The sequence below is a fragment of the Tauraco erythrolophus genome, chromosome 3, assembly GCF_009769465.1.
Source record: "Tauraco erythrolophus isolate bTauEry1 chromosome 3, bTauEry1.pri, whole genome shotgun sequence".
NCBI classification, from domain to species: Eukaryota; Metazoa; Chordata; class Aves; order Musophagiformes; family Musophagidae; genus Tauraco; species Tauraco erythrolophus.
The window spans coordinates 105,295,310-105,316,209 of NC_141467.1; the positions used below are offsets into that span (position 1 = coordinate 105,295,310).

The 20,900-nt window shown below is 54.4% G+C and overlaps 4 protein-coding genes across 4 annotated transcripts; 3 read left to right on the forward strand and 1 right to left on the reverse strand.

Moving 5' to 3' along the window:
- The first annotated feature begins 4,010 nt into the window (after window positions 1–4,010).
- On the forward strand, window positions 4,011–4,349 carry LOC147529114 (feather keratin 1-like). Its single transcript, XM_086609638.1, has one exon. It carries the CDS (start codon window positions 4,011–4,013, stop codon window positions 4,347–4,349), a length of 339 nt encoding a protein of 112 aa, XP_086465764.1.
- A 7,856-nt stretch (window positions 4,350–12,205) lies between these two features.
- On the forward strand, window positions 12,206–12,544 carry LOC147529115 (feather keratin 1-like). The gene has a single exon (XM_086609639.1). It carries the CDS (start codon window positions 12,206–12,208, stop codon window positions 12,542–12,544), a length of 339 nt encoding a protein of 112 aa, XP_086465765.1.
- Window positions 12,545–15,824: 3,280 nt separating this feature from the next.
- Window positions 15,825–16,163, reverse strand: LOC147529116 (feather keratin 1-like). Its single transcript, XM_086609640.1, has one exon. It carries the CDS (start codon window positions 16,161–16,163, stop codon window positions 15,825–15,827), a length of 339 nt encoding a protein of 112 aa, XP_086465766.1.
- Window positions 16,164–20,003: 3,840 nt separating this feature from the next.
- Window positions 20,004–20,342, forward strand: LOC147529117 (feather keratin 1-like). The gene has a single exon (XM_086609641.1). It carries the CDS (start codon window positions 20,004–20,006, stop codon window positions 20,340–20,342), a length of 339 nt encoding a protein of 112 aa, XP_086465767.1.
- The last annotated feature ends 558 nt before the right edge of the window (window positions 20,343–20,900 follow it).

Here is a 20,900-nt window from a genome sequence, read left to right on the forward strand (position 1 = left end):
GTCCGCAGGGCTTGATGGGTCATTGCCACAAATGCTGTGGGAGCTGGCTGATGTCCTTTGGAGGCCACTTGTGAGGGTCATGGTGCCTAGAAGTGGGTTCTGATGCCTGTAAGAGCACTCATAGACCTCCTAGCTTGAAGAAGATTAGGATCACAGAATCACAGTATGTGATCACAGAAACCTCCCGCGGAGCAGAAGGGCAAAAGCTCGCTTGAAGATTAGGATGAATGATTTGGGAAACGAGAGTTTGCCAACCATGACCACATTTATGGGGATGGTTATGGAGGAAATCATCCAGGAAAGAACTGCCAAGCCCAGGACAAACCTGCAGATGAAGGACAAGCAAGTGATGGGGATTTGTCGGTGTGAATTTATGAAGGGGAAGTTGTGATTGACAACAAGAAAGCACGGGGCGAGTAAGTGGAGAATGAGGTAGACTACAAAGTGGTTGAAGGGTTGGGCATAGAGGCTTGTGATGTCTTGCCCAAAGTCCAGTTAGAGGCAAGCCTGAAGTGGTGTAGCTCTGGACATGGATCTGAGGGGCCGACACTGCATAACCTCCTCATCAATGACCTGGGCAGTGGGATGGAGTCCCACTCAGGAATTTGGCTGATGATGCAAAATGTGTAGAAGTAGCTGAGGCACTGGATGGTTGTGCCACCATTGAGAGTGAGCTGGAGAGGCTGGAGAATAGGGCAGAGAGGAATCTGTTGAAGTTGAAGAGGAGTAAGCGGTGGGAAGGAACGGCACTGGGCACCAGGACATGGTGGGGGCTTACATTCTGAGCTTGTCGTAAAGCAGCATGAACAAGTCCTTCTCCTCAGGGCTGCTCTCAATCCATTCTCCACCCAGCCTGTATTTGTGTTTGGAATTGCCTGACCCATGTGCAGGACCTTGCAGTTGACATTGTTGAAATTCATGAGTTTTGCATGGGCCCACCTCTTCAGCGTGAAGGTCCCTCTGGATGTCATCCCTTCTCTCCAGCGTGTCGACCACACCACACAGCTTGGTGTCATCAGCAAACTTACTGAGAGTGCACTCGATCCCACTGTCTATGTGGCCGACAAAGAGGTTAAACAGCACCAGTTCCAACACCGACTCCTTTGGAACGCCACTCGTCACTGGTCTCCACTTGGACATGGAGCCATTGACCACAACTCTTTCAGTGCCACCATCCAGCCAATTCCTTATCCAACATGTGTTCAATCTGTCGATGCCATAATCCATCCTTCAAATCCACGGTTAAGTTCTAGTTGGGCTTTGTCCCTTCTTCTTGCCAGTCTTCTTCCCTGCTGGCACGTCTTCTGGCACATGGGGACGACTTGCTCCTGCGACTTGAAGATTCCTTTCTTGAGTGATGGCCAGTGTTCCTGGACTTGTTTGCCTTTCAAGACGGCCTCCCAAGGCACTCTGTGACCAGGCTCCTGAACAGATCAAACTCTGCCCTCCTGTCGTGGTTTTTGGACTGAGGGTTGAGAGAAGAACCGAGAGGGAGCACCCACCAACCATGGTCCCGGGCAAAACATGACTCAGGCTTTCTTCATAAAACAAAACAATTTATTAACAGTTACTTAACAAGAAACATAAGGGAACGAAACCGGTTACTTGAGAGGAGAAAGAGAAAACAAGGCCAGATCTTAAAAAAACAACCTCCCCACCCCCTATTTTCTTTCCTTCCTGGTTCAACCTCCCCCCCGGCGGCGCAGGGGGACAGGGAATGGGGGAGTGCAGGTCAGTTCATCCATGTTGTTCACTGCCGCGCCTTTCTTAAAGGAGGAGGAGTCTTAACATCATTTTTTCCCTTGCTTCGGTGGATCCCCTACTCACGAAGAAAAAGTCCCCAAACTTTTCCAGTATGAGCCCTGCCCGCAGGATTGCAATCCTTCCCCATGGATGCACCAGTTCGGGCTTTACCAGTCTCGGCCCCTTAGGGAGCTGCTGCCACTCGCGTCGGCGTGGGTCGTCCCACAGATTCCAGATGCCTCCACGACCTCGTCGTGCATTCCATGCCCCATTATCAACAGTACCTGGTCGCGCATCCCCTGCTCCACGACCTCTTCCGGGCTCAGGCATCTCCTTTCCGACGTGGGTCTCTCCACGAGCCACGAGTGGGTCTCTGCTCCGCCGAGTACACCCTGGCTGCAGGGGGGCCGCCTGCCATCTTCACACCGATTTGCAAGGGAAGCCTCAGCTCCAGCACACCTCCTCCTGCTCCATCTTGGCTGACCCGGTCGTTGTGGTTGTTTTCTCTTAGATATTAATCCTCTCTGGGGAAGCTCGGCCCGGCGGGCACCCCGGGAGCGGGGCGCTTACCGAGTCCCCCATGCGGCTCCCCGGCGCCATCTTGAGCACATGGCGCCGGCCCGGGCCCGAGCGGCCACCTGGCCGGGAGCGAGGGCAGCGCCTTCCTGCTCTCTCCTCGCTCCTGAGCAAAGAGCCCTTTCCCGCCCCTTTGTCCCAACTTAAATAGGGCCATTCGCAGAGGCGCCAATTTGGCTCAACCCCCCGGGGGAGATGGGACTCAGATCTGGTGGCACAGGGAGCAAATCCCCTCCCCTGCCACCAGAACACCGCCCCACACATCAAACTATCACACCTCCTGAAGCCAAAGACAGAAGTTCTGCTGAAGCCCCTCCTTACTGCCCCAAGAATCAAAAACTCCATCATTTTGTGATCACTGTGCCCTAGATGTTCTCCAACCACCACGTCATCCACAAGTCTTTCTCTGTTTGCAAAGAACAGGTCAAGCACAGCACCTTCCCTAGTTGGCTCACTCACCACCTGTGTCAGAAAGTTGTCCTCCACACTCTCCAGGAACCTCCTAGAGTGTTTCCTCTCTGCTCTACTACATTTCCAGCAGACATCTGGGAAGTTGAAGTCTCCCATGAGAACGAGGACTAGAGATTGTGGGACTTCTCTCAGCTCCTAACAGCGTATTTCGTCTGCCTCTTCATCCCGGTTGGGTGGTTGATAACAGACTCCCATCGTGATATTTGTCTTGTTGGCTTCCCCCTGATTCTCACCCACAAACGCTCAACCCTATTGTCACCATCATTAAGCTCTAGACAACCATAAACCCCTCCCTACCACACAGGGCTCTCCCACCAATTCTCCTTCCTGGCATCTTCCCACAGAAGCCATCCCTGAAGCCCCTGTGCAACCAAAACCTTGCCAGAAAAACCCAGTACACAGAGCTACGATGTTAAAAGCAAGAGGGGCACCAAGACACCCCCAGAGCTCACCCAATGGGAAAGGCCAGGCGTAAAGAGAGGCTTAGTGACCTTGGAGCAAGGCAGGGAATGCGATGGAAGGGGCAGCCCAGCCTCACGCTCGACACCTTGAAGAAGCCCAAACCACCCTGCCAGGGCTGCGAGGAAATGGAACCCCCTCTTCGCAATGCACCCGCAAACCACAGCACACGAGTGCCATGGGATGACCTCACTGATGACACCCGACCGCTCCTACGCTTTGGGCATGAGTTCTGCCTGCCAGGAAACGCACCATCAACACAAAGACTTTGCCCTCTAACACTGGCACTAAAAAGCTGCCACCAAGGACAAGTGGACACGTCCTGAAGGGGAGGACATGGAATTAGAGAAATGATGTAAGGAAAACACACCCCACCTCATTGCTGGCATGGCTGTGGCATGAAACAGCTCTTTGCTGCAAGATGCTGCCATGTGCAAAGGCCGTCCTGCCCCTGGGGGAGCAGCATAAAAGCCACCCAGCACCTCTGTCCCTCACACACTTCTCCTGACACCTTCTCCTCTGCCGTCAGCAAGGTGAGCCTGAACCCCCTTCCCCTCCTTCTCCTGCCCCGTCTGACCTCTCTCTTCCAGCACGCTCTGCTCCCAGCCTCAGCACCCCTGACACCCCCCCACCATCACGCTCCCCACAGCCCCTCACCAGCCTCCCCACTCCCTCGCCCTCCTGCATCACCACCCCTCGCACCTCCACGTCCCTCCGCTTCCTCAGCACCCTCTCTTCCAGGGCCCCTCCACACCACGGCCATGGCCTGCAACGATATCTGCCGCCCCTGCGGACCCACCCCGCTGGCTAACAGCTGCAACGAGCCCTGTGTCAGGCAGTGCGAGGACTCCCGCGTCGTCATCCAGCCTTCCACCGTGCTGGTCACCCTGCCAGGACCCATCCTCAGCTCCTTCCCCCAGAGCACCGCCGTCGGATCCTCCTCATCCGCTGCCGTGGGCAACGTCCTCAGCGCCCAGGGAGTGCCCGTGTCCTCTGGTGGCTTCGGCTATGGCTATGGCTATGGCTTAGGAGGCCTGGGCAGCTACGGCTTTGGAGGCCTGGGCTACTATAGGGGCAGATGGGGCTCCTACCCCTGCTAAGGGCCATTGCCACCAGCCCTGACACCAGCCACTCACACACTGGAAGTCACGACATGGATTGAGGACACACCTGCAGGCCATTCCTGGCACGTGGACCTGCCATCCACACCTCCTGCTCTCAAGGCACCAAACAAGCAAGCAAGGAAGCAGGGAAGGGGCAAGCCTGTGCCAACCGCTTGGAACCATGGCCCATGGATCTCCTCTTCTCCCACTTTCTTCTTCGCATCGTCCCTTCTTCTATTTCTACTGCTCTTTGCTGCAACCACTTTCTGAAGACCCAAAGAGAACTGGGGACCTCTGGTGCACTTCTCCCACTGCGGGGCAAGATGATCTGTGTGCTCTGGCAAGATCTCTAACACACAAGGGATCCTGGCTGATGGTTGCTCTACTTGCATCTCAGACCAGCTCCCTTCCACTTGGCGCTCCTGTATTTTCACTCTTTTTTACTCTCAATAATGTTCTCCTGCATCCAAGCCCGGTGTGAGTTGCCTTCTCCTCCTTTCTTCTCCCAAGGCTCTTCCAGTCTCACCCTGTACAAAACCACTGCTCAGGAGGCCAGTAGGGTGGTTGGAAAAGGGCTACAAGATCTTTCTTAAGAAATGACCCCTCAGTAAGGTTTCCAATGACACCAAGCTGTGTGGTGCGGTTGACACGCTGGAGGGAAGGGATGCCATCCAGAGGGATAATCTGGAGGAGGTGATTGAGTTCAATCGCAGTAAGTTTGCAGACATCTCCACATTGGGTGGGAGTGTTGATCTGCTTGAGGGTAGGAACGCTCTAGAGAGGGATCTGCACAGGCTGGCTCAATGGGTCGAGTCCAATTGTATGAGTTTCAACAAGGCGAAGTGTCAGGTCCTGCACTTGGGTCACCAGAAGCCCCTGCAACGCCACAGGCTTGAGCAAGAGTGGCTGAAAGCTGCCTGGTGGAAAAGGGCCTGAGGGTGTTTGTTAACAGTTGGACTGGATGATCTTAAGGGTCTTTTCCAACCTTTTGGGACCTCGCCAGGCTGGAAAAATGGGCTGATGGGAACATTATGGAGTTCCATAAGAAAAAGTGGAAAGCTCTGATCTTGGGGAGGAACCACCCTAGGCACCAGGACATGCTGGGGGTCACCTAGGTGGAAAGCAGCTCAGCAGAAGAGGTCCTGGGTGTCTTGGTGGACACCGAGTTGAACACAAGGCATCAACATGGTCTTGCAGCAAAGAAAGGTAGTGGTGTCCTTGGCTGCATTTGGAGGAGCATTGCCAGCACATCTCAGCACTGGTGATGCCACGCCGGGAGTCCTCTGTCCATTTCTGGGCTCTCTAGTAAAAGAGAGTCATGGACATCCTAGAGAAAGTCCAGCTTTGGGCCATAAGAACGATGGAGGGACTGGAGCATCTCTCATATAAGGAAAGGCTGAGGGTGCTGGGACTCTTGACTCTTTAGCCTGGAGATGAGAAGGCTCAGAAAGATCTCATCCATGTCTTTAAGTACCTGAAGGGAGGGTGCAAAGAGGACAGAGCCAGGATATTCTCTGTGGTGCCCAGTGGCAGCACCGGAGGCAGCGGGCACAAAGTGAAACACCAGAGGGTCCCTCCAAACATCAGGAAACACTTTTTTCTGTGAGGGTGACGAGCAGTGGCAGAGGTTGCGCAGAGGGGTTGTGGAGTCTCCACCCTTGGGGACATTCAAAAGGTGTCTGGACACAGTTCTGGGCAACCAGCTGTAGGTGGCCCCACTTGAGCAAGGGCATCAGACAGATGTTTTTCAGAGATCTCTTCCAACCTCAATCATTCTGTGATCCTTTGAGTTTTTAGTAAGGAGCTGCTGGGACCACAGCGTGTCACCAAAGTGGCTGTCTCTGACCTCAACCATTTCATGGCACTGTGAAGCCAAGTGAAGAGGGCTGTAAGCCGGTTCTGTTGGAAACAATTGCTGCTCACCAACCTAGGCTGCAGCTCCAAGGATGTCATTGCATCTCCCACAGCCAGGGGGAAACGGGCCATTTTTGTAGGCAGGTCCTAAACCTTAATTAGATAATTACCAATACAAGCCAGCTGGGTGATATAACCATAATTCCTCCTTTTTGTTTTACAGTTTTTTGGTTTTCAGGAAGGCTTTACGGTGAGCAGAGACCCAGTTCATTCATTCCGACTCCAGTATGCTTCCCTCTTTGGGGTAGCGGCTTTACCTTCTTTATCAAAGAACTTCTTGCTCCAGCTCTGGCTCTGGCTCTTTTGGCTCTGGTGAGGGAGTCAGGGTTAAGGTCTTCAGGGTCTCTTGTGAGGGTATCATGTCAGGGTCACCAGATGTTGCTCACCAGCTTAGGCTCAACTCCAAGGATGTGGTTACATGTTCCACAGCCAGGAGGAAATGTCCTACCCTTTGTAGGCAGGGCCTAAACCTTAATTAGGTCATTACCAGTTCCAACCAGCTGGGTGATTACCATAAATAATCACTGTAGCTGCCATGTAAGTGAGGAAGGTGATGTTGGGGTTATCAGTGCATGGGCTGAGGTGATGAGAGCAAGAGCACTCTTGGACAAAGATGAGATGAGGAAAGGGTTGACCTGAGGTGCCTGCAGGCGGAAGTGTGGAGAGCCTGAGAAGTAAGCAGTGTGCTGGGTCATGGAACTGTGGTATCATGGGATGACTTGGGACTTGTGAGATGTGTTGTGTCACTGGAGTGCTGCGATAGACGCACATGGACTCTGCAGGAGGGATGTGGAGGTGGCTGGCTGTAGTGTGAAGGAGAACTCCTCTGTTTGGAGATGTTCAGTGGGACAGATGAGTTGCTGGCTGGTGTGTGGTCGGCCTAAAGACAGCTTGTGGATGTTTGGGGTTTGGTGGGCAGGTGAGCAGTGCTGGTTTGTGCTGGGGCCCTTGTGCCCACGCTCCTGCCTGAGCATCGTTGTGGCTGTGCAGTTTCCTGCACACCCTTGTTCTGGTGCATGGAGTCACCCTTAGTGAGGAAGGTCCAGGCAAAGGTGGTGTTGACTTGAGTGGCTAAAGATGAGGATTCATGGAGATTTGTGTGAGAAACAGGGAGCAGAAGAGCGTGTTGAGTTTTCTCCAGGATTCCCTTGCTGCCTGCTGCAAACTTTTCCTTCGGAGAAATGTGTGGGAGCCCTAAAGGCTGGTGCAGCTGAAGAGTGGTGGAGGAGGAGGGTGGTTGGAGGAGGGATGCGATGCTCTGTGCAGCCCCTTCTTCGCCTTCACCTGTGCAGAGTACAGGGGAGATGCCCTGGGCAGTGATGGTCCCGGTGGGGAAGGGAGCTGAGCCCTGTGTGCCCGTGTCCTTCAGGTTCTGGCATGGGGACACAGAGGGCAATGCTGAGCCCCTGTTTGGAAATCACACATTGTTCCTCCTTCGCCGTTTCCTCCTTCGCCGTTTCCTCCTTCGCCGTTTCCTCCTTCGCCGTTTCCTCCTTCGCCGTTTCCTCCTTCGCCGTTTCCTCCTTCGCCGTTTCCTCCTTCGCCGTTTCCTCCTTCGCCGTTTCCTCCTTCGCCGTTTCCTCCTTCCTTTCCTTCTGTTTTGCATATTCCAGCTTTCCTTTCTGCTTCCCTGAGACTATTTCTTGATAGGGCTGGAGAGTGGTGCTGGAGAAGAGATTTGGTTGAGAGTGTGCCGACAGTGGGAGATTGCACCATCGGCATGGCCCGCTGAGCATTACTGTCCCCAGGGCTTTGGTTGGGCAAGTGAAGTGCTGGTGTCATGCGCTTGGAAGGCAAAAATGTGCCAATTTGGGGTGTTGTTGTTGAAATATTTCCCAGGAGAGGTCTTGGCACCTTGGAGCACGCATGCACAGGTGTCTCCAGCACTCCCTGTATTTGTGTTGGAATGGGATTGTTTTGCCAAGCTTAAATGAGGCTGAGAACTGGTTCATGACCACCCCACCCTGATGGCCTCTGGAGCCCTGGTTTGGTGTCAGGTTAAAATGGAGGAGCCCTGAGAGAAGGAAGGAAGAGAAGGCAACTCAGGCTTGGATGCAGGAGAACTTTATTGAGGAAAAGAAAGAGTGCAGAGGCAAGAGCGCCAAGTGGAAGGGAGCTGGTCTGAGGTGCAAGTAGTGCGACCATCAGCTGAGGTCCCTTGTGTGACATAGATCTTGCCAGATCACCAACATCTCCCTGGTCTGCAATGTAGTAGAGCAGAGAGGAAACAGTCTAGGAGGTTCCTGGAGAGTGTGGAGGACAACTTCCTGACACAGGTGGTGAGTGAGCCAACTAGGGAAGGTGCTGTGCTTGACCTGTTCTTTGCAAACAGAGAAAGACTTGTGGATGACGTGGTGGTTGTAGAACATCTAGGGCACAGTGATCACAAAATGATGGAGTTTTTGATTCTTGGGGCAGTAAGGAGGGGCTTCAGCAGAACCTCTGTCTTTGGCTTCAGGAGGGCAGAGTTTGATCTGTTCAGGAGCCTGGTCACACAGTGCCTTGGGAGGCCGTCTTGAAGGGCAAACAAGTCCAGGAACACTGGCCATCACTCAAGAAAGGAATCTTCAAGTCGCACGAGCAAGTCGTCCCCATGTGCCAACAGACGTGCCAGCAGGGAAGAAGAGTGGCCTGGCTGAACAGAGAGGTTTGGCTGGAACTCAGGAAAAAAGAGAGAGTTTATGAGCTGTGGAAAAAGGGGGAGGTGACTCAGGGGATTACAAAGATTTGAGGTTCTGCAAGGAGAAAATTAGAAAAGTCGAAGTCCAACTAGAACTTAACCATGGATTTGAAGGATGGATTATGGCATTGACAGATTGAACACATGTTGGATAAGGAATTGGCTGGATGGTGGCACTGAAAGAGTTGTGGTCAATGGCTCCATGTCTAAGTGGAGACCAGTGATGAGTGGTGTTCCAAAGGAGTCGATGTTTGAACTGGCGCTGTTTAACCTCTTTGTCGGCAACATGGACAGTGGGATCGAGTGCACTCTCAGTAAGTTTGCTGATGACACCAAGCTGTGTGGTGTGGTCGACACGCTGGAGAGAAGGGATGACATCCAGAGGGACCTTTAATGCTGAAGAGGTGGGCCCGTGCCAAACTCATGAAGTTCAGCAAGGTCAACTGCAAGGTCCTGCACATGGGTCAGGGCACTCCCAAAGACAAATACAAGCTGGGTGGAGAAAGGATTGAGAGCAGCCCTGAGGAGAAGGACTTGGGCATGCTGCTTTACGAGAAGCTCAACACGTTGTCACTGAAAATCTGGACAGAAACTCTCTAACACAGTTTGCAGTGTTAGGAAGCGTCACTGCTTTGTTGCGGCGCAACTACGAACGTGTTCATGTAGTCATTGTTATTCTTTTAAACAATTGATTCATTTTCTCTCGCTTCACATGTAAATTCCTTCGCATGCTCAGTTCTCTCCTCTGCCCCTTTCTTTTGGGTCTGGGGTATGTTTAGGGCAGGAGGTCCGTGAGTCGGTGGTCATGATCTCCCCCTGCCGGAATTACATTTCCCAAGTCACTGCTGCACGTGTTCCCAATTCAGAAAAACGTGATACCAAAGTTTATATGTTCTCTGTGATGCTCCCTCCAAGGGCAGACAGATCTGAACAAAGAGTCTCCCTTGTAATCACTCCCGGCAGCTTCAAGGATGCTCATCTCAGTGTGTTCCTTCGGTGTGTGCAAAATGCCTAATAAACCCTTTGTGAAATTCTTACCAAAGTTTTAACCCCTTCATTGTTGGGTAACAATGTCAGCCCACACCATGTCCTGGTGCCCAGCGCTGTTTCTTCCCAGATGCAGGACTTGCGTTTACTCCTCTTCGACTTCAGCAGATTCCTCTCTGCCCTATTCTCCAGCCTCTCCAGCTCCCTCTCAATGGTGGCACAACCATCTGGTGCCTCAGCTACTCCTCCACGTTTTGCATCATCAGCCAAATTCCTCCAAATCAGACTCCATCCCACTGCCCAGGTCATTGATGAGGAGGTTAAGCACTGTTGGCCCCTCAAATCCAAGTCCAGAGCGACACCACTTCAGGCTTGCCTCTAACTGGACTCTGGGCAAGACATCACAAGCCTCAGGGCCCAACCCTTCAACCACTTTGCAGTCCACCTCATGCTCCACTTATGCGTCCCATACTTTCTCGTTGTCAATCACAACGTCCCCTTCATAAATTCATGCTGACAAATCCCCATCATATCCCTATCCTTCATCTGCTGGTTTGTCCTGGGCTTGGCAGTGCTTTCCTGGATGCTTTCCTCCATCACATTCCTCAGCAACATGGTCATGCTCAGCACCTCTAGTTTCTCAAATCACCCATCCTAATCTTCTTCAACCTAGGAGGTCCATGAGTGCTCTTACAGGTATCAGAACCCACTTCTAGGCACCATGACCCTCACAAGATACTGGAGAGTGGCCTCCCAAGGACATCAGCCAGCTCCCACAGCATTTGTGGCAATGACCCATCAAGCCCTGCAGACTTGTGTACACTCAGTCCCAAGACATTCCTTTTTACTTCCCTTCATCTTCCTCAGCAACAAGCACTGATTGCATGAAAAACACCCTACAAAACACTCACCTTGGTGGAGCAACTGTGCTGTGAACCCTTCGGCACGCATCCACCATCACCAAGGCCTTGGCTCTGCAGCCCCGTGCACCATGCTCACCTCCCATACCCTCTGCAGTTCCCAAATCCTCTTTCTGCCCATCAAAGACTGTGCAGAGAAGTGGCCTCACCCCTCGGCACTCACCCCAAGTAAAGACCCCAAAGGCTCAGAACATTCTCCCTGCTGTTCCCACGTGCCCTCTGACTCTTAACACGCTCACGGGCTCTCCAGAAATGCCCCTGCCCTTTCCAAGTGATCCACATCAAGCGCTGTGTCACACCAGAGGCTGCAAATGTGCCGGCCCCAGCTAAGGGCAGCGCTATGGAAGGGCCAACACATGTCCGTGAGGAACCCGGTAAGAGTCCTGACTTGGCAGGGCTGGAGAGCTCTGAGCCAGGGCTGCCAGGACAACGTCCTGCTCTGGCAAACAGCCCTCCTGTGCCTGCCGGCACTGCCCGCCCCAGGGAGCGCCCCAACATGGCTACAGCCCAACCAGGCAGCCCCTTTCTCCCAGACACAGCCCCACAGGCAAGAGGGGCACCAAGACACCCCCAGAGCACACCCAGTGGGAAGGGCCAGGGCTAAAGACGGGCCGAGCAAACTCGGAGCACGGTGGGAGGGACTGAACGTGATGGAAGGGGCGGCGCGTCACACCGGGCACAGCTCCAAAGCCCAGACCAGCCTTCCACGGCTGCCAGCAAATGGAACCCCCTCTTCACAGCTCACTGGCAAACCACAGCACAAGAGTTCTGCGGGATGACATCACTGATGACACCCCACATCTCCTACACTTTGGTCACGACTTCTGCCTGCCCTGACACACGCATCAACACCAAGCCTTTGCCCTCTAATACTCACACTTGAAAGGACTCGCCAAGGAGAAGTTGACACGTCCTGAAGGGGAGGAAATGAAATTGGAGAATTGCGGTGTGGGAAACACACCCCACCTCATTGCTCGCATGGCTGTGGCACCCAACAGCTGCTTCCTGCAAGATGCTGCCATGTGCAAAGGCTGTCCCGCCCCTGGGCCAGCAGCATAAAAGCCACCCAGCACCTCTGTCCCTCACACACTTCTCCTGACGCCTTCTCCTCTGCCGTCAGCAAGGTGAGCCTGAAGCCCCTTCCCCTCCTTCTCCTGCCCCTTCTGACCTCTCTCTTCCAGCACGCTCTGCCCCCAGCCTCAGCACCCCTGACACTCCCCCACCATCACGCTCCCCACAGCCCCATACCAGCCTCCCCACTCCCTCGCCCTCCTGCATCACCACCCCTCGCACCTCCACGTCCCTCCGCTTCCTCAGCACCCTCTCTTCCAGGGCCCCTCCACACCACGGCCATGGCCTGCAACGATATCTGCCGCCCCTGCGGACCCACCCCGCTGGCTAACAGCTGCAACGAGCCCTGTGTCAGGCAGTGCGAGGACTCCCGCGTCGTCATCCAGCCTCCCGCCGTGCTGGTCACCCTGCCAGGACCCATCCTCAGCTCCTTCCCCCAGAGCACCGCCGTCGGATCCTCCTCATCCGCTGCCGTGGGCAACGTCCTCAGCGCCCAGGGAGTGCCCGTGTCCTCTGGGGGCTTCGGCTATGGCTATGGCTACGGCTTAGGAGGCCTGGGCAGCTACGGCTTTGGAGGCCTGGGCTGCTATAGGGGCAGATGGGGCTCCTACCCCTGCTAAGGGCCATTGCCACCAGCCCTGACACCAGCCACTCACACACTGGAAGTCACAGCATGGATTGAGAACGCTCCGCCAGGCTTTGGCTGGCTGATGGCCTCCTCCTCTCAAGGCACCCAGCAATCAAGCTTGGAAGGGCAGCCAGGGCTGCCTGGAAACAGTGTCTCAACTACTCTCTGCTGCAAACTCCTTCTCACAAGCCAAAGACCACCAAGGACATCCAGTGTGCTGCTCCGACTGCGGACCAGGGAGATCTTGGTGATCTGGCAAGATCTATGTCACACAAGGGACCTCAGCTGATGGTCGCACTACTTGCACCTCAGACCAGCTCCTTTCCACTTAATGCGCTTGCCTCTGCACTCTATTTTCTCTCAATAAAGTTCTCCTGCATCCAAGACTGAGTTGCCTTCTCTTCCTTCCTTCTCTCAGGGCTCCTCCATCTTAACCTGCACCAAACCAGGGCTCCAGAGGCCATCAGGGTGGGCTGGTGATGAACCAGTTCTTAGCCTCATTGAGGCCTGACAAAACCATCCCATCCCAACACAAACAAAGGGAGTGCTGGAGACATCGTGTGCATGCGTGCTCCAAGGTGCCAAGACCTCTCCTGGGAAATATTTCAACAACAACACCACAAATTGGCACATTTTTGCCTTCCAAGCGCATGACACCAGCACTTCACTTGCCCAACCAAAGCCCTGGGGACAGTAACGCTCAGCTGGCCATGCCGATGGTGCAATCTCTGCATCTCCCCTGTTCTCTGCACAGGCGAAGGCGAAGAAGGGGCTGCACAGAGCATCGCGTCCCTCCTCCAACCACCCTCCCGCTCCACCACTCTTCAGCTGCACCAGCCTTTAGGGCTCCCACACATTTCTCCGAAGGAAAAGTTTGCAGCAGGCAGCAAGGGAATCCTGGAGAAAACTCAACACGCTCTTCTGCTCCCTGTCTCACACGGAAAACTCCATGAATCCCCATCTTTAGCTGCTCAAGTTGACGCCACCTTTGCCTGGACCTTCCTCACTAAGGGTGCCTCCATGCACCAGGAACGAGGGTGTGCAGGAAACTGCACGGCCACAACGATGCTCAGGCAGGAGCGTGGGCACAAGGGCCCCAGCACAAACCAGCACCGCTCGCCTGTCCAGCACACTGCAAGACCACTGGATTCGGTCAGCCTGGAGCAAAGGGGGCTCAGAGGATAAGTCATTTCTCTCTCAAACTCCCCGACAGAAGGTTGTAGCGAGGTGGGGGTCAAATAACAAACAACAGGATGAGGAAAGGGGCACCGGTTACACCAGGGAAGATTTAGATTGGATTTTAGGAAAAACTTCTTCACCAAATGGGTTTTCAAGCATTGCAATAGGCTGAGGGACAGGGAAGTGGCTGAGTGACAATCCCTGGAGCTATGGAAACCAAGTGTGGATGTAGTGCTCAAGGACATGGTTTAGTGGTGGACTTGGCTGTGTTGAGTTTACAGTTGCAGTCAATGATCTGAAGCGTCCTTTCTGATCTAAATGATTCTGTGACATTTGAACTGTGTGAGGTTCAATAAAATCAATAAAAATCAATAAAAATGCAACCAATAAAAATGTCAACAGACTCTGCGCTTCCTGCCTGTGCTGCAGAGTGCTCGGGACACCCATGTCAGATCCCCTGTAGTGGTTCCCCCTTTGCTGTTGTCCCCAGCCCAACTGCCTGGCAGTGCCCATGACACCAACTTCCCTCACACCAGGAACCAGGGCCATCAACACAGGGTCCCATGTCCTCATCTCCCTTGCTGACGGGTACCCAGGTCACCAAGCCCCTTGCTCTCACATCCTCACCAGACCCAAGTGTGGATTCCTGTTGCGCTGTGCCCCTGGCTGCGTGGTCCCCATTCCACCTACAAGAGAGTCCCCGGCGTCAGAGCCTCCTTCGGCCGCATCCACCTGCTCCGGCATGGATCCACAAGGGGCTTGACGTGGGTATCTGCTCCACTCCGGACCTCCATGGGCTGCAGGAGGACAACCTGCTTCACCACGGTCTTCACCATGAGCTGCAGGGAAATCTGAGCTGCAGTGCCTAGAGCATCCCCTGCCCCTCCTTCTTCACTGACCTCGGTGTCTGCAGAACTCTTTCTCTCACGTACTCTCCCTCCTCTCTGCCAGCTGCTGCTGTGCAGCAGTTTTGTCCCTTCTTAAATATGTTGTCACAGAGGCGCTACCGCCGTCGCAGCTGGGCTCGGATTTGGCCACTGGTGAGACTGTGTTAGAGCTTTCTGGAATCAACTCCCTCAGACACAAGGAACGATTATAGAATCATGGAATCATAGAATCACAGAATTGTTTAGGTTGGAACAGACCCTTAAGATCATCGAGTCCAACTGGTAACAAACACCGCCAGGCCTGTTTCCACCAGGCAGCTTTCAGCCACTCTTCCCCAACCCCGCAGCGATGCAGGAGCTTATGGTGACCCAAGTGCCTTGTTGAAACTCATACAATTGGCCTTGACCCATCGATCCAGGCTGTCCAGATCCCTCTCTAGAGCCCTCCTACCCTCAAGCGGATGAACACTTCCGTCCAACTAGGTTTTGTCTGCAAACTTACTGAGATTGCACTCAGTTGTCTCCTTCAGATCACCCTCTTGATGGCAACGCTTCCGTCCAGTGTGTCAACTGCACCACACAGCTTGGTGTCATTGGAAAACTTACTGATGGATCATTTCTTAAGAAAGCTCTTGTAGCCCTTTTCCACCGACCCTATGGCCTCCTGAGCAGTGGTTTTGTATAGTAATCTGGAAGAGCCTTCGGAGAAGAAAGGAGGAGAAGACAACTCAGGCTGGGCAGCAGCAGAACTTTATTGAGAGCAAAAAAGAGTGAAAATACAGGAGTGCCAAGGGGAATGGTGCTGGTCTGAGATGCAAGTAAAGCAACCATCAGCCAGGATCCCTTGTGTGTGAGAGATCTTGCCAGAGCACACAGATCATCTTGCCCCGCACTGGGAGAAGTGCACCAGAGGTCCCCAGTTCTCTTTGGGTCTTCAGAAAGTGGTTGCAGCAAAGAGCAGTAGAAATAGCAGAAGAGACGATGCGAAGAAGAAAATGGGAGAAGAGGAGGTCCATGGGCCATGGTTACAAGCGGTTGGCACAGGCTTGCCCCTTCCCTGCTTATTGCTTGCTTGTTTGGTGCCTTGAGAGCAGGAGGTGTGGATGGCAGGTCCACGTGCCAGGAATGGCCTGCAGGTGCGTCCTCAATCCATGTCGTGACTTCCAGTGTGTGAGTGGCTGGTGTCAGGGCTGGTGGCAATGGCCCTTAGCAGGGGTAGGAGCCCCATCTGCCCCTATAGTAGCCCAGGCCCCCTAAGCCATAGCTGCCAAGGCCTCCTAAGCCATAGCCATAGCCATAGCCAAAGCCACCAGAGGACACGGGCACTCCCTGGGCACTGAGGACGTTGCCCACGGCAGCGGATGAGGAGGATCCGACGGCGGTGCTCTGGGGGAAGGAGCTGAGGATGGGTCCTGGCAGGGTGACCAGCACGGCGGGAGGCTGGATGACGACGCGGGAGTCCTCGCACTGCCTGACACAGGGCTCGTTGCAGCTGTTAGCCAGCGGGGTGGGTCCGCAGGGGCGGCAGATATCGTTGCAGGCCATGGCCGTGGTGTGGAGGGGCTCTGGAAGAGAGGGTGCTGAGGAAGCGGAGGGACGTGGAGGTGCGAGGGGTGGTGATGCAGGAGGGTGAGGGAGTGGGGAGGCTGGTGTGGGGCTGTGGGGAGCGTGATGGTGGGGGGGTGTCAGGGGTGCTGAGGCTGGGGGCAGAGCGTGCTGGAAGAGAGAGGTCAGACGGGGCAGGAGGAGGAGGGGAAGGGGGTTCAGGCTCACCTTGTTGATGGCGGAGGAGAAGGCGTCAGGAGACGTGTGTGAGGGACAGAGGTGCTGGGTGGCTTTTATGCTGCTGCCCCAAGGGTGGGACAGCCTTTGCACATGGCAGCATCTTGCAGGAAGCAGCTGTTGGGTGCCACAGCCATGCGAGCAATGAGGTGGGGTGTGTTTCCCACACCGCAATTCTCCAATTTCATGTCCTCATTTTGAGGACATGTCTATTTGTCCTTGGCGAGTCCTTTCAAGTGCCAGTATTAGAGGGCAAAGGCTTGGTGTTGATGCGCGTGTCAGGGCAGGCAGAAGTCGTGACCAAAGTGTAGGAGATGTGGGGTGTCATCAGTGATGTCATCCCGCAGAACTCTTGTGCTGTGGTTTGCCAGTGAGCTGTGAAGAGGGGGTTCCATTTGCTGGCAGCCGTGGAAGGCTGGTCTGGGCTTTGGAGCTGTGCCCGGTGTGACGCGCCGCCCCTTCCATCACGTTCAGTCCCTCCCACCGTGCTCCGAGTTTGCTCGGCCCGTCTTTAGCCCTGGCCCTTCCCACTGGGTGTGCTCTGGGGGTGTCTTGGTGCCCCTCTTGCCCGTGGGGCTGTGTCTGGGAGAAAGGGGCTGCCTGGTTGGGCTGTAGCCATGTTGAGGCGCTCCCTGGGGCGGGCAGTGCCGGCAGGCACAGGAGGGCTGTTTGCCAGAGCAGGACGTTGTCCTGGCAGCCCTGGCTCAGAGCTCTCCAGCCCTGCCAAGTCAGGACTCTTACCGGGTTCCTCACGGACACGTGTTGGCCCTTCCATAGCGCTGCCCTTAGCTGGGGCCGGCACATTTGCAGCCTCTGGTGTGACACAGCGCTTGATGTGGATCACTTGGAAAGGGCAGGGGCATTTCTGGAGAGCCCGTGAGCGTGTTAAGAGTCAGAGGGCACGTGGGAGCAGCAGGGAGAATGTTCTGAGCCTTTGGGGTCTTTACTTGGGGTGAGTGCCGAGGGGTGAGGCCACTTCTCTGCACAGTCTTTGATGGGCAGAAAGAGGATTTGGGAACTGCAGAGGGTATGGGAGGTGAGCATGGTGCACGGGGCTGCAGAGCCAAGGCCTTGGTGATGGTGGATGCGTGCCGAAGGGTTCACAGCACGGCCTGCTCCACCAAGGTGAGTGTTTTGTAGGGTGTTTTTCATGCAATCAGTGCTTGTTGCTGAGGAAGATGAAGGGAGGTAAAAAGGAATATCTTGGGACTGGGTGTACGCAGGTCCGCAGGGCTTGATGGGTCATTGCCACAAATGCTGTGGGAACTGGCTGATGTCCTTTGGAGGCCACTCTCCAGTATCTTGTGAGGGTCATTGTGCCTAGAAGTGGGTTCTGATGCCTGTAAGAGCACTCACAGACCTCCTAGCTTGAAGAAGATTAGGATCACAGAATCACAGAATGTGATCATGGAAAGCTCCCGCGGAGCAGAAGGGCAAAAGCTCACTTGAAGATTAGGATGAATGATTTGGGAAACGAGAGTTTGCTGAGCATGACGACATTTCTGGAGATGGTGATGGAGGAAATCATCCAGGAAAGCACTGCCAAGCCCAGGACAAACCTGCAGATGAAGGACAAGCAAGTGATGGGGATTTGTCGGTGTGAATTTATGAAGGGGAAGATGTGATTGACAACAAGAGAAACTTACGGAGAAGCAAACTTACTGAGAGTGCACTCAATCCCACTGTCTATGTGGCCAACAAAGAGGTTAAACGGCTCCAATTCCAACACCGACTCCTTTGGAACGCCACTTGTCATTGGTCTCCACTTGGACGTGGAGCCATTGACCACAACTCTTTCAGTGCCACCATCCAGCCAATTCCTTATCCAACATGTGTTCAATCTGTTGATGCCATAATCCATCCTTCAAATCCATGGTTAAGTTCAAGCTGGGCTTTGTCCATTCTCATTTTCTCTTTGCAGAACCTCAAATCTTTGTAATCCCCCCGAGTCACTGGCCTCTTCTTCCACAGCTCATAAACTCTCCATTTTTTCCTGAGTTCCAGCCAAAGCTCTCTGTTCAGACAGGCCATTCTTCTTCCCTGCTGGCACGTCTTTTGGCACATGGGGACGACTTGCTCCTGCGACTTGAAGATTCCTTTCCTGAGTTATGGTCAGTCTTCCTGGACTTGTTTGCCCTTCAAGATGGCCTCCCAAGGCACTCTGTGACCAGGCTCCTGAACAGGTCAAACTCTGCCCTCCTGAAGTGAAAGACAGAGGTTCTGCTGAAGCCCCTCCTTACTGCCCCAAGAATCAAAAACTCCATCATTTTGTGATCACTGTGCCCTAGATGTTCTACAACCACCACGTCATCCACAAGTCTTTCTCTGTTTGCAAAGAACAGGTCAAGCACGGCACCTTTTCTAGTTGGCTCACTCACCACCTGTGTCAGGAAGTTGTCCCCCACACTCTCCAGGAACCTCCTAGACTGTTTCCTCTCTGCTCTACTACATTTCCAGCAGACATCTGGGAAGTTGAAGTCTCCCATGAGACAAGGACTAGAGATTGTGGGACTTCTCTCAGCTCCTAACAGCGTATTTCGTCTGCCTCTTCATCCCGGTTGGGTGGTCGATAACAGACTCCCACCGTGATATTTGTCTTGTTGGCTTCCCCCTGATTCTCACCCACAAACGCTCAACCCTATTGTCACCATCATTAAGCTCTAGACAACCATAAACCCCTCCCTACCATACAGGGCTCTCCCACCAACCCTCCTTCCTGGCATCTTCCCACAGAAGCCATCCCTGAAGACCCTGTGCAACCAAAAGCTTGCCAAAAAAACCCAGTACACAGAGCTACAATGTTAAAAGCAAGGGGGACACCAAGAAACACCCAGAGCTCACCCAATGGGAAAGGCCAGGCATAAAGAGAGGCTTAGTGACCTTGGAGCAAGGCAGGGAATGCGATGGAAGGGGCAGCCCAGCCTCACGCTCGACACATCGAAGAAGCCCAAACCACCCTTCCAGGGCTGCGAGGAAATGGAACCCCCTCTTCACAATGCACCCGCAAACCACAGCACACGAGTGCCATGGGATGACCTCACTGATGACACCCGACCTCTCCTACGCTTTGGTCATGAGTTCTGCCTGCCAGGAAACGCACCATCAACACAAAGACTTTGCCCTCTAACACTGGCACTAAAAAGCTGCCACCAAGGACAAGTGGACACGTCCTGAAGGGGAGGACATGGAATTAGAGAAATGATGTAAGGAAAACACCCCCCACCTCATTGTTGGCATGGCTGTGGCATGAAACAGCTCTTTGCTGCAAGATGCTGCCATGCGCAAAGGCTGTCCCGCCCCTGGGGAGCAGCATAAAAGCCACCCAGCACCTCTGTCCCTCACACACTTCTCCTGACGCCTTCTGCTCCGCCATCAGCAAGGTGAGCCTGAACACCCTTCCCCTCCTCTTCCCCGTCTGACCTCTCTCTTCCAGCACGCTCTGCCCCAGCCTCAGCACCCCTGACACCCCCCCACCATGACGCTCCCCACAGCCCCACACCAGCCTCCCCTCTCCCTCGCCCTCCTGCATCACCACCCCTCGCACCTCCACGTCCCTCCGCTTCCTCAGCACCCTCTCTTCCAGGGCCCCTCCACACCACGGCCATGGCCTGCAACGATATCTGCCGCCCCTGCGGACCCACCCCGCTGGCTAACAGCTGCAACGAGCCCTGTGTCAGGCAGTGCGAGGACTCCCGCGTCGTCATCCAGCCTTCCACCGTGGTGGTCACCCTGCCAGGACCCATCCTCAGCAACTTCCCCCAGAGCACCGCCGTCGGATCCTCCTCATCCGCTGCCGTGGGCAACGTCCTCAGTGCCCAGGGAGTGCCCGTGTCCTCTGGGGGCTTCGGCTATGGCTATGGCTACGGCTTAGGAGGCCTGGGCAGCTATGGCTTAGGAGGTCTGGGCTACTATAGGGGCAGATGGGGCTCCTACCCCTGCTAAGGGCCATGGCCACCAGCCCTGACACCAGCCACTCACACACTGGAAGTCACGACATGGATTGAGGACGCACCTGCAGGCCATTCCTGGCACGTGGACCTGCCATCCACACCTCCTGCTCTCAAGGCACCAAACAAGCAAGCAAGGAAGCAGGGAAGGGGCAAGCCTGTGCCAACCGCCTGGAACCGTGGCCCATGGACCTACTCCTCTTCTCCCACTTCCTTCTTCGCATCGTCCCTTCTGCTATTTCTACTACTCTTTGCTGCAACCACTTTCTGAAGACCCAAAGAGACCTGGGAACCTCTGGTGCATTTCTCCCACTGCGAGGCACAAAGATCTTGTGCTCTGGCAAGATCTCTCACACATAAGGGATCCTGGCTGATGGTCACCCTACTTGCATCTCAGACCAGCTCCCTTCCACTTGGCGCTCCTGCATTTTCACTCTTTTCATTGTCTCAATAAAGTTCTGCTGCTGCCCAGCCTGAGTTGCCATCTCCTCCTTTCTTCTCCCAAGACTCTTCCAGATTACTCTACAAAACCACTGCTCAGGAGGCCATAGGG

Excerpts from the sequence above, each read along its gene's own strand:
- LOC147529114 (XM_086609638.1), top strand. The coding sequence starts at position 4,011 with ATGGCCTGCAACGATATCTGCCGCCCCTGCGGACCCACCCCGCTGGCT.
- LOC147529115 (XM_086609639.1), top strand. The coding sequence starts at position 12,206 with ATGGCCTGCAACGATATCTGCCGCCCCTGCGGACCCACCCCGCTGGCT.
- LOC147529116 (XM_086609640.1), bottom strand. The coding sequence starts at position 16,163 with ATGGCCTGCAACGATATCTGCCGCCCCTGCGGACCCACCCCGCTGGCT.
- LOC147529117 (XM_086609641.1), top strand. The coding sequence starts at position 20,004 with ATGGCCTGCAACGATATCTGCCGCCCCTGCGGACCCACCCCGCTGGCT.